The sequence below is a fragment of the Pristiophorus japonicus genome, chromosome 13 (assembly GCF_044704955.1).
Source record: "Pristiophorus japonicus isolate sPriJap1 chromosome 13, sPriJap1.hap1, whole genome shotgun sequence".
Taxonomy (NCBI): Eukaryota; Metazoa; Chordata; class Chondrichthyes; family Pristiophoridae; genus Pristiophorus; species Pristiophorus japonicus.
This window is the reverse complement of record NC_091989.1, coordinates 69,907,442-69,919,648: the sequence shown is the minus strand read 5'-3', so window position 1 is coordinate 69,919,648 and position 12,207 is coordinate 69,907,442. Positions and strand designations below refer to the sequence as shown.

The following is a 12,207-nucleotide window of genomic DNA, read 5'->3' as shown; positions in this document are numbered from 1 at the left end:
GGAGGTAAGGGGAGAGGGGGAAAGGGAGAGGGGGAAGGGAGGGGGGGAAGGGGGAGAGGGGAATGGGGGCAGGAGGAGAGGGGAGGGGGGAAAGGGGGCACAGGGAGAGGGGAGGGGGGAAAGGTGAGGGAGGAAGGGAGGGGGGAAAGGAAGGGAGGGGAGAGGGGTGGGGAAAAGGGGGCGGGGGGGAGAGGGGAGGGAAAGGGGGAGGGGGAAAGGGGGCAGGGGGGAGGGGGAAAGCAGGCAGGGGGAGAGGGGTAGTGGGGAGGGGGTGGGGGGAAAGGGGGCGAGGGGAGGGGGGAAAGGGGGCAGGGGGAAAGGGAAGACGGGAATGGGGGCAGGGGGAAGAGGGAAGAGGGGAATGGGGGCAGGAGGGGAGGGGGAGAAAGGGGGCACAGGGAGGGGGAAAGGGGAGGGAGGATAGGGGGCAGGGGAGGGGGGGAGGGGGCAGGGGGAAAGGAGGCAGGGAGTGAGGGCAGGGAGAGGTGGGGAGGGGGCGGGGGAGAGGGGGCAGGGAGTAGGAGGTAGGGGGAGAGGTGAGAGGGGGCAGGGAAGAGGGGATAAGGGGAAAGGGGGCAGAGCATAAGGGGAGAGGGGGCTGGGGATAAGGGGGCACGGGGAGAGGGATAAGGAGAGAGGGAGCGGGGGGAGAGGAGATAAGGGAGAGGGAGAGGGGGCGGGAGAAAGCCGGGGTGGGGAAGGCAGAAAGTGTCCTTAATATAAATACAGGATACTCACATAAATCCAATAAGGAATTCAGGAGAAACTTCTGATGAGAAAGTTTTTTGATGAAGTACCAGAGAGGGTTGATGAGGGCAGTGTGGTTGATGGTGTGTATATGGACTTTCAAAAAGTACCACATAATAGACTTGTTAGCAAAATTACAGCCTGTGGGATTAAAGAGACTGCGGCTGCATGGATCCAAAATTGGCTACGAGACAGAAAGCAGAGAATAAGGGCAGAACATTCACATGGTACGCAGCAAAGAGCAGGGGAGTGGGACTAGTTGGGCAGCTCTTTCAAGGAGCTGACATGGGCAGAATGGCCTCCTCCTGCGCTGTATCATTCTATGATTCTTTACCCAGAGAGTGGTTAGACTTGCGACCACAGGGAGTGGTTGTGGTGAATAGCATAGACTCATCCGCTCTGGGGGGCGGGTAATTTTAACCCTCACAGCCTCCCTGATAAAGTGCAACATCCCCACTGACACCTGGGAGTCCCTGACCAAAGACCGCCTTAAGTGGAGGAAGTGCATCCGGGAGGGTGCTGAGCACCTCGACTCTCATTGCCGAGAGCTTGCAGAAATCAAGCGCAGGCAGCGGAAAGAGCGTGCGGCAAACCTGTCCCACCCACCCTTTCCCTCAACGACTATCTGTTGCACCTGTGACAGGGACTATGGTTCCCGTATTGGACTGTTCAGCCACCTAAGGATTCATTTTAAGAGTGGAAGCAAGCCTTCCTCGATTCTGAGGGACTGCCTATGATGTTGACTGTTGTAGTGTAGGAAATGCGGCTGCCAATTTGCACAAAGCAAGCTCCCATTGTTTTTTAGTGATGTTGATTGAGGGTTAAATATTGGCCAGGACACTGGGGATAACTCCCTGCTCTTCTTTGAAATAGTGCCATGGGATCTTTTACATCCACCTGAGAGGGCAGACGGTACCTGGGTCTAATGTCTCATCCGACCGACAGTGCAGCACTCCCTCAGTACTACACTGGAGTCCTGACTCAAACCAAAGTTGTATTAGCAAGTGACAAACCCAAGTGATACAAATTCACAGCACACTCCGAATAAGTCCCAATCCCTGGCCTGTAATTACATTTAGCGAGGCTGAGGTTGCAGGGTAACTGAATCAATCTTAATACAAATACGTTTCCATGCACGTATATATAAGAATAGGTACCAAGGCGTATGTTAAAAGGTGTGACCTAATCTCGGGTTTCAAACTATTTTCTAAACCAATTGAACTCTGATCGAGTGGTTAAAATGTCACTGATCTTCATGCTGATTGCATTCACTTTGACCCCTGCTTCCTTTAAAATAAAAAATCTATATTTTGTTCATTCACGGGATGTGGGTGTCGCTGGCAAGGCCAGCATTTATTCCCCATCCCTAATTGCCCTTAAACCGCTGCAGTCCGTGTGGTGAAGGCACTCCCATACCTTAAACATCTTAAAATATATGCAGCGTGCACAGATATGCTTGAAAATAAAAACTCATGGAGCTTCTCACTGAACCAGCAGCTTCCCCCCCGGTGTCCTGGTCAATATTTATCTCTTAACCAACATCACTGAAATACATTTCATCTCATTGCTGTTTGTGGGGCCTTGCCTTATGCAAATTGGCTGTCGCGTTTCCCTACATTACAACTGTGACTTTTTCATTGGCTGTAAAGCACTTTGGGACGTGCTGAGATCGTGAAAGGTTCTATATAAAGGCAAGTTCATTTTGACTAATTAACTGTGCGTCCACAGTCCAAGATGTTGACGTCATGTTGAATGAGCCCAAAACCTCCCCGAATCAATGAAGATAGAATATTCCATTATGGAATCATTGGCTGTGTTGCAGAATGCATTGTATTGGATACTTTCTGACTCGAGACCGAAGCCATTGTTTTCAGTCCCCACCACAAACTCCGTCCCCTAGCCACTGACTCCATCCCTCTCCCCAACTTCTGTCTGAGGCTGAACCACTGTTCGCAACCTTGGTGTCATATTTGACCCTGAAATGAGCTTTTGACCACATATCTGCAGCATAACTAAGACCGCCTATTTTCACCTACGTGACATTGCCCGTCTCCGCCCTTGCCTCAGCTCATCTGCTGCTGAAGCCCTCATCCATGCCTTTGTTACCTCCAGCCTTGACTATTCCAATGCATTCCTTGCTGACCTCCCACATTTTACCCTACGTAAACTAGAGGTGATTCAAAACCCAACTGCCCCTGTCCTAACTCACACCGTCCCACTCACCCATCACCCCTGTGCTCGCTGACCTACACTGGCTCCCAGTTAAGCAACGCCTCGATTTCGAGATTCTTATCCTTATTTTCAAATCCCTCCATGGCCTTGCCCCTCCCTATCTCTAATCTCCTCCAGCCCCACAACCCCCCGAGATGTCTGCGCTCCTCTAATTCTGCCCTCCTGAGCATCTCTGATTGTAATCGCTCACCAATTGGCCGTGCCTTCTGTTGCCTAGGCCTCAAGCTCTGGAACTCCCTCCCTAAACCTCTCCACCTCTCTACCTCTCATTCCTCCTTATGTGGCTCGGTGTCAAATGTTAATTGCATAATACTCCTGTGAAGCGCCTTGGGACTTTTCACTATGTTAAAGGCGCTATATAAATACAAGTTGTTGTTGATGTAAAAATCAACGGTAATACAGCTCTTAAAAATCATAGATTGTCACTTTACCCTATTTGAAGTGCCCTATTGGAAATTCCTTACAGCAACAAGATGGGCTAGCTTATTAGTATTTACCAGGATATAGTTTTCTGAGCAGGCAACCCCATTTTTTTTGCAGAGACCAGCCTTGGTTAAAACAGTGCTGTTGAAGAGAACAGGTTTTATTTTAATGACTTGAAAACCCGAACTGCAGATTGCTGATTTAAATTCATGTGTTAGGCTCCATTTATACTGCTCTTGTTTTGCATCCACGCAAAGTTGTTTTCAGTCTATATCAACACAAAAGTGGCAATTCAACACAGAAGAATGCTGAGCCCACTAAAGTAGTGAGAAGTGTGAGGTCCCGCACACCAAGGCATCTCGCATCTACTGGCGGCAATCAAGTTGCAGTATAAATCCAACCTGTTTCGTTTGTCATTTCTGTGTAGGCAATTTTAGAGCTACGGTAACTTTTGACCTGTCCTGATTCTTTTTGAAATATCTCACTGATTCTCTTTTCTTCTCTTTCTGGTGCCAGGCATCAAAGCAAAAAAAGAAAAAATTGGTAAGGAGACAGGAAGGTAGAGTGGTAATGTACTAAAGCAGACATCATAGATTTAGATTGCTTTTATTGCAGTTATTAGATTCTATCATGAAGTTACGCCCGGCACATAAGCACGGGAGGAAGAGTAATGATTAGAGAGAAGCTGAGTTTTGGAAAGAGGGACATTAAGAAAAGCTACCAATATGTTCAGAGTTTACTGATATCTGAAAGTGAGATGTTCTAACTCTCCACTGATCACGTAATGTTATATGAGTTCTGACTATCATCATTTTCGTATCTTCTAGCTGTTCCCTTTAACAGCGCGAAGTAATGGAACGATTCGCAGGCGGTTAGCAGTCTGACTGGCTGCGTTAATGCTCCTTACATGGCTGTAACTGTAATGTATTTTCTTCAAGGGTTCTTTGCTTAAGAATTCATAGCAACACATTGCTATTTAGAACTAGTTGGTTTATTAGCAAAAAGTTTAACAATCACACTACACATTACTAGTTTAAGGCCCACAACCACCTGCTTCATCGTGGATCCCCCGAACCCAACTGGCTGGGATTTTATTGAGTCTTGTGAACATCACGTGACTGGCTAACCCCCCCCCCCCCCCTCCAATTCAACAACTCTACAACTATTTTAAGTAAAACTATAAATCAAGTGCCCCCCCTTAAAAGGGGACACTAGAACTGACAAATTCACAAATTAAACTTTGGACATTAATCAAATCAAATTAAAATTTGGTTCCCGGGGGTGATGATGCACTCCAGTCCCTCCGGCGCCCACCTCTCGCGGAAGGCTGCGAGCGTACCGGTGGACACCGTGTGCTCCATCTCCAGGGACACCCTGGCTCGGATGTAACCGCGGAAGAGAGGCAGGCAGTCGGACTGAACGAACCCCCTCGATCGCCTGCTGACTGGACTGATTGATGGCCACCTTGGCCATGCGAGGAGCAGTCCTACGAGGAGGCTTTCCGACCTGCCCGCTCCCCTCCGCCCAGGGTGCCCAAAGATCAGGAGTGTGGGACTGAAGTGCAACCAGAATTTGAGGAGCAGCCCCTTTAATAATGGAATAGGGGCTGCAACCTCGCACATTCCATAAAAACATGGGACACGGACTCTTCCAGACCGCAGAAATTGCAGGCGACCTGGGAACCCGTGAACCAACTTTAAAATTTATTGCACGGGACTGCTCCGTGCACCACCCTTCAGGCCAAGTCCCCAATAAATAGTGGGAGGACTCCCACGTAGAGAGCACGTCATTGGGGACCCCCGCCTCCTCTACAGCTCTACAACTATTTTAAGTTGATCTATAAATCAAGTGCCCCCTGATTAAAGGGTGGCACTAAAACCAACACATTAAACAAATTAAACTTTGGACAGTAAACTTAAATCAAATTAAAATTTGGTTGCCGGGAGTAATGATGCATCCCAGTCCTCCGGTGCCCACCTCTCGCGGAAGGCCGCGAGTGTACCGGTGGACACCACGTGCTCCATCTCCAGGAACACCCTGGCTCGGATGTAACCACGGAAGAGAGGCAGGCAGTCGGGCTGAACGACCGCCTGCCGCCTGCTGCCTGGACTGGTTGATGGCCACCTTGGCCGTGCCCAGGGGCAGTCCTACGAGGAGGCTTTCCGACCTGCCCGCTCCCCTCTGCACAGGGTGCCCAAAGATCAGGAGTGTGGAACTGAAGTGCAACCAGAACTTGAGGAGTAGCCCCTTTAAATAATGGAAAAGATGCTGCAACCTCACACATATAACATAGACATGGAACATGTACTCCTCTAGACCGCAGAAATTACAGGCGGCCTGCGAGCCCATGAACCGACTTAAAAACTTATTGCACGGGACTGCTCCGTGCAACACCCTCCAGGCCAAGTCCCCAATAAATAGATGGAGGACCCCCGTCTCCTCAACAGCTCTACAACTCTTTTGGGGAAAACATAATAAATTAAATCAAGTGCCCCTCGATCAGGGGGACACTCCAAACACTTTTCACGTGCCCTTTTTTTGTTTTTTTGGGGGTTTGTTTTGTTTTTTTGGGGGGGTTTTTTGTGGCATTAAAATTATATATTTTACAAGTGCCCCCTATAAAAGGGGAGGGGGACACTAAAAACCCAGCAATTAAAACAAATTAAACTTTAAAACATAAAATCAAATTAAAATTTGGTTGCCGGGGGTAACGATGCACTCCAGTCCCTCCGGCGCCCACCTCTCGCGGAAGGCCACTGGACACCGCGTGCTCCATCTCCAAGGACACCCTGGCCCGGATGTAGGCGCGGAAGAGAGGCAGGCAGTCGGGCTGAACAACCCCCCTCGACCGCCCGCTGCCTGGACCGGCTGATGGCCCCCTTGGCCGTGCCTACGAGGAGGCTCTCGGACCTACCCGCTCCCCTCCGCACAGGGTGCCCAAAGATCAGGAGTGTGGGACTGAAGTGCAGCCAGAAATTGAGGAGCAGCCCCTTTAAATAATGGAACAGGGGCTGCAACCTCACACATATAACATGGAACACGTACTCCTCTAGACCGCAGAAATTACAGGCGGCCTGGGAGCCCGTGAACTGACTTAAAAACTTATTGCACGGGACTGCTTCGTGCACCACCCTCCAGGCCAAGTCCCCGATAAATAGATGGAGGACCCCCGCCTCCTCAACAGCTCTACAAACCTGTGAGCATACATTGCACTGACCATCTTTATGGGCTCCCAAAACCCATACGAGGAGGGGCGGGCAGCACCCACACCCACACCCACACCCACTGGGCTTGAGTATAGTGCTGGATGTCAACTCAGACTGGAGAGCTGGAGAACTGACTCTACTCACCAGGACTGTCTGGAGTGGGGTTTGAACCCTGCACTTTCTGGCCCAGAGGCATGAATGCTACCACTGCACCAAAGGCTCACTCCCTGTTCTGACTATGAAAAGCTTTTTCCGCCACCCCCCTATGTTTTGGAGTAATACTAATCTTAACTGCCCCTGATATATGCTGTTTCTCTATATCAATAAAACAAATTAAGTGAGTGACTGTCATTTTTGAGCCACCTGACTGCATGGCCGCGGGTGACACTTTCTGGGAAGCCCATTGGCCATCACTTGCAGCCATTTAACCGGTGGGAATAACAATGGTGACTGCGTATTTTTCTTCAGTTACGTGCTTATTACCGAGCACTCACTTGCAGCCGCTTCGCGAAGGATTTCATTCATGCTGAGGACAGAAGGGAGAGAGATTTCCTTGTATGATCAGGCCTTTTTTCAAGATGCCATACCTACTTTTGGGAACATAAGAAATAGGAGCAGGAGTAGACCATCTGGCCCCTCGAGCCTGCTCCGCCATTCAATAAGATCATGACTGATCCGATCTTGGTCTCAACTCCACTTCCCTGCCCGCTCCCTATAACCCTTGATGCCCCTATCCTTCAAAAATCTGTCTTATCTCCACCTTAAATATATTCAATGACCCAGCCTCCACAGCTCTCTGGGGTAGAGAATTGCAAAGATTCACAACTCTCTGAGAGAAGAAATTCCTCCTAATTTCTGTTTGAATGGGCGACCCCTTATTCTAAAACTGTGCCCCCTAGTTCTAGATTCCCCACGAGGGGAAACACCCTCTCTGCATCTACCCGGACAAGCCCCCTCAGAATCTTACAAGTTTTAATAAGATCACCTCTTATTCTTCTAAACTCAAATGAGTATAGGCTCAACCTTTCTTTAAAAGACAACCCCTTCATCTCGGGAATCAACCTAGTGATCCTTCTCTGAACAGCCTCCAATGCAAGCATATCCTTCCTTAAATAAGGAGACCAATACTCCAAACCACTATTTTTCCTCATTTTTCTCTATGAGCAATATTGCAGGAGGGGGATCTAGTGTACATAAAATACAGACCAATGAGGTATTGGTTGCAGTGATAGCATCATCAAACATGGCGACATTATGCAGGAAACTGTTCCACCCACAATAGCCACTAGATGGAGTCTGTGTGTCCTTTCAAAGAGGTTGAAAATTCTCATGCACCTCGAGTCTCGTCGCCGAGAGCATGCAAAAATCAAGTGCAGGCAGCGGAAAGAGCGTGCGGCAAACCTGTCCCACCCTCCCTTACCCTCAACAACTATCTGTCCCACCTATGACAGGGATTGTGGCTCTCGTATTGGAGTGTTCAGCCACCTAAGGACTCATTTTAAGAGTGGAAGGCTGTTTTCCTCGATTCCGAGGGACTGCCTATGATGATGATGATGCACATGTGCCCATACTTGTGATCTCTTTAAATGCTTTATATACCCATTTAATTTCTGAATTACATTCTTAGAATTCATAAGTTATTAAGCCTAACGTCATAAGATAGTATATTTTCAATAACGGGCATGTGTTTGCTGTGTTCACAGTGATAAGTACCTAAACATTTTGGGGTAAAGTTTCTGCTTTGGGCACAATTTCCCGAACACAAACAAAATCTTCCACGAACCAGTGCAATCGGGAAGCGTAAAAAACATTTTTTTTTTCTTTTCATTAATAAATATTCCTTCATGTATTAAGGAATGTGACCTGGTGCAGTTTTATTCATAAACTGAAAATGGGTTTATTATTAAATGGTAGCGGCAGCAAAGAGTGACGTCATCAAGATCCAGGTTGGTGATTGGAGCGTGGGCAAATACAGCAGGAGCGGCAAGATCAGGGCGAAGGAGCGGCGAGAGATTGTAGAGGGACGTGATCGGGGCCTAGGAGAGGCGCGAGTTCAGGTTCAGGGACCCGGGGCAGAACATGGCCAGTCCACACTGCGAATATGTGTGCGCACTGGGTCCGTGCAGCAGAGCTGGTCTCCAGTCGTCTTGGGTAATCCTTGCCACTGGACCAAAACCTAGCTCTGCCAAGCCCGTTTATAAGTCACCACGTTAAAAAAATCCACACACAGGCATCTTCCACCCTTTACGATGTAGTTCGGGTCCTTCATTGAAACACTTGTGAACTCATCCTTTTTTGCCGTGGAAGCAAGTCATCCTCGTTTCAAGGGACTGTCTATGATGATGATGATTACTAAAAATAAGTATTTTTAATAAGAATGCCCAGTCTCCCTCCTGTGAGTAACCTGATTCAGAATCACTGAAAATGACTTTTGAAAAACTTATTCTGAACCATTTAATGGCTTCATTGGTGTGCACTGGCCAGCTTCTTAGTAACTTAAATATTTTTTGATATGAAAGAACTTTTAAAAGGTACTGACTAGTGCCTATGCGCCTGAGAAAATGAGCGCAGTTTGAAGAGCCTCCCCGAGCCAATTCAATTGGCAGAAGCTCGCAATTTTGACCTGGGTGGTGTGGCCAATTTTGTGGGCGGGGCTTGATTTGGGCAAATTGAATATTGAACCGGCGTAAAAGATCGCTGAAAACACGAGCGTAAGTGGTTTTGGGCGTCACTCACTTACGTTTAAAATTCCCAGATCTTTTGCGTTGGTTGAGCCGATTACGGCCGGATTGTGCTGATATTACTGGCGGAAACAAGTGGAAACTTGACCCCTGTCTCTCTGCGAAAATTTGCTATCCCATTTATAAGTCTCCCGCTTTATTGTAACGTAAACCTCCCACCAAATATGTTGTTCCACTACGTATTTGCACTTTCACTCATTTAAAACTGCAGCCCAAGGGGAGTGCTACAGAGGTGTCCCAACTGGCTGTATCACGGATGTGGTAAAATTTGCCATATGATAAATTATAGGGAAGGCTAGTTACCTCCTAGATACTGGGAAAGAAACAGGGTGCGGAATGTATGTTGTGTGGAGCTAAAGAGGGGAGAGCATAACAACCAAAATTACATCTGCATCGCTCCTCCCCACCTGCCCCGGGGCAAGTTTTATAAAGCCTAAAAGTCAAAATATGAAGTTTAAAAGGTCTACACTGTTTTACTATAACCGTTATTGTACGGAGCATGTATTCTGCATTAGAGATTACTGCTTTGAGTTTCAGATGTATAAAACAAATGTCCTGTCTGATATATCTTTCCTTCAAGACCTCAGCAATCGACTCAGCTTCTTCAAGGTTGGGACAGAGACTTACCCGGTCTGAAGAAAAACTTCTCAAACAGGAGGAGGAGAGGAAGCGCCTCGAAGAAGGTAAAAGCCCCTTTTGTTTCTAATTCACTCTCGGGACATGGGCGTCACTGGCAAGGTCGGCATTTGTTGAAAGGTGAGAGAGGTGATGGTGGGCACTCATCTTGAGTGGTTGTGATACGACTGAGTGACTTGCTGGGCCACATCAGAAGACAGTTAAAAGTCAACCACATTGGATTGAGACTGGAGTCAGGTATAGGCCCAGACTGGAGTAAGGACAGCAGCTTTTTTAAGATGGAGATAGACAGATTTTTGAACAATAAGGGAGTCAAGGGTTATGGGGAGCGGCAGGTAAGTGGAGTTGAGGCTTCCACTCTGAAAATGAGTCCTTAGGTGACTGAACAGTCCAATACGAGAACTACAGTCTCTGTCACAGGTGCCACAGATAGTAATTGAGGGAAAGGGAGGGTGGGACTGGTTTGCCGCATGCTCTTTCCGCTGCCTGCGCTTGATTTCTGCATGCTCTCGGCGATGAGACTCGAGGTGCTCAGCGCCCTCCCGGATGCACTTCCTCCACTTAGGACGGTCTTTGGCCAGGGACTCCCAGGTGTCAGTGGAGATGTTGCACTTTATCAGGGAGGCTTTGAGGGTGTCCTTGTAACGTTTCCTCTGCCCACCTTTGGCTCGGTTGCCTTGAAGGAGTTCCGAGTAGAACGCTTGCTTTGGGAGTCTTGTGTCTGGCATGCGAACAATGTGGCCTGCCCAGCGGAGCTGATCAAGTGTGGTCAGTGCTTCAATGCTGGGGATGTTGGCCTACTCAAGGACTCTAATATTGGTGCGTCTGTCCTCCCAGGGGATTTGCAGGATCTTGCGGAGACATTGTTGGTGGTATTTCTACGGCGATCTTATTGAATGGCGGAGCAGGCTCGAGGGGCCAAATGGCCTACTCCTGCTCCTATTTCTTTCTTATGAGGACACTAATGAATCAGTTGGGTTTTTTTCACAACAACCCAACAGCTTCATGGTCACTATTACTGATTCCAGATTTTTAAAACTGATTTCCAATTTTCACCATGCTAATATTGTGGACACGCCAAAAAGAAATTGAAATACTAATGCACTTGACACAAAGAGCCTCTGAGTGTTGACAGGAAAAACAACTCCAGCAAAAACCTTGAAAAAATAACTTCAGTGTACCACATAAGTGTGGTCATAGGCCTCTTTAAATGCACATCTACATACAACGCAGTCCCTAGCAGCCCTGGATGCCCATTTTATATCGCTGGGTTCATAAATCAGTGCCAGTGCAGCACAAGCTCTGGGAAGTTGTGTGGATGTTGTCATGTATTCAACTATCATTGTAACCCATGTATAAGCTGACCTAAGTTGTACACCTTGAGAACATTGACCACAAGGGGGTGAACTTATGGGAGACACTTCTAACCTGGACTTTCAGGTATAAAAGGGGAAGCTCCACCCACCTTCATCACTTGCGATCTTGGCAATAAAGGTTACTGGTCACAGAGTGACCTTCTCTCAAGTATGGGCCTCGTGTGCATTTATACTGCATAGTAAGGACATATCAGATGTGATTTCATTGGGGGTTTTATTTAAATATTGCAACTGGGAAACTAGCTGCTGTTTCTGGTGCCACTTGAAAAGCTGAGCTGAAAGTTAATCGGTGCCACTGATCTCCACCCACATTCTGATTAGTTACTTACATCTACTTTATACCCATTCATTGGATGTATATGATTGGAGAGTCCGCCCGTGGTGCCAATAAGTGATGGGATGTGAAAGCCCATCTTGCCCACGTGATAAGTAGCAGATCCGGGTGAGCAGCGGGCAGGTACGCCCCGATGGGAGGGAGACAACAAACTTGGTCGGTGAATAGCCCGTCATCTTCTCCTGTGCAGGTAAGTCAGGCACCGCTGTTGGTTGCACGTTGGCATCGGTCCCGTATTCAAATCCTGGTAGGATGCAGTCAGTCTTTCAGCCTGAGGTCCATAACATATGGGGACAAAGTAAGAAGAAAGAAAGATTCGCATTTATATGGCGCCATTCATGTCCTCAGGGCATCCAAAAGTGCTTGACAGCCAATGAAGTATTTTTGAAGTGTGGTCACTGTTGTAACGTAGGAAATGTGGCAACCAATTTGTGGACTGCCAGGTCCCACAGCAGCAATGTGATAGTGACCAGATAATCTGTGATGTAATTTAGTGTTGTTGGCTGAGGAAT

At 47.9% G+C, this 12,207-nt stretch overlaps 1 protein-coding gene across 1 annotated transcript in view; it reads left to right on the top strand.

The window, feature by feature from the left end:
• The first annotated feature begins 2,072 nt into the window (after positions 1-2,072).
• dnai7 (dynein axonemal intermediate chain 7) overlaps positions 2,073-12,207 on the top strand; it is a 125,656-nt gene continuing 115,521 nt past the window's right edge. Inside the window, exons 1-3 of the mRNA XM_070896767.1 lie at positions 2,073-2,087; positions 3,919-3,945; positions 9,930-10,032. Of these exons, the coding sequence (XP_070752868.1) occupies positions 2,073-2,087; positions 3,919-3,945; positions 9,930-10,032 (145 nt within the window). The remainder of the gene's footprint in view (positions 2,088-3,918; positions 3,946-9,929; positions 10,033-12,207) is intronic.